Source organism: Buceros rhinoceros, unplaced genomic scaffold (genome assembly GCF_000710305.1).
Source record: "Buceros rhinoceros silvestris isolate BGI_N320 unplaced genomic scaffold, ASM71030v1 scaffold22624, whole genome shotgun sequence".
Lineage (NCBI taxonomy): Eukaryota > Metazoa > Chordata > Aves > Bucerotiformes > Bucerotidae > Buceros > Buceros rhinoceros.
In genome coordinates this window covers 526-930 of record NW_010407940.1, presented here as the reverse complement: position 1 = coordinate 930, position 405 = coordinate 526, and the positions used below count along the sequence as shown (strand labels likewise).

At 64.0% G+C, this 405-nt stretch overlaps 1 protein-coding gene across 1 annotated transcript in view; it reads right to left on the bottom strand.

The window, feature by feature from the left end:
• The window catches only part of PARP3 (poly (ADP-ribose) polymerase family, member 3), a gene marked incomplete at its 5' end in the record, with an annotated part of 3,328 nt that overhangs the window by 2,401 nt on the left and 522 nt on the right, over positions 1-405 (bottom strand). The window contains one exon of the mRNA XM_010134703.1: positions 136-285. Coding sequence (XP_010133005.1) covers positions 136-285 — 150 coding nt within the window. The remainder of the gene's footprint in view (positions 1-135; positions 286-405) is intronic.

The window sequence follows — 405 nt, the reverse complement described above, 5'->3', positions numbered from 1 at the left end:
CCAGCACGGGGGTCCACAGTCCCACCAGGTGCCAGGTTGTCAGTGGGGATGCTCTAAAATCCACCGGCACATCTGCCCTGTTCACCTCCCCACACGCACCCCCCAGCCACAGCCCCGAGACCCACCCCACGCCACCCAGCACCTCCTACCGATATTCATGGTCTGCATGGCATCCCGGAACATGTCGTTGCTGAAGATGAGGGACACCAGGTCCTGCGTGGCTTTGTCCAAGGTGCAGGGCAGCACCCGCTTCTTGCAGACCTTGTCCCCGTCCACATCATCCACCTGCAGATCCCCAACATCACCGTGCTGCATGCCAGCGGCACTGGGGCTGCCGGCCAGAGTGGGGAGAGACTGGCCCCTGGGCAGCAGGGCAACAGGCACGCGCTGCCTCTGCTTTCCGTG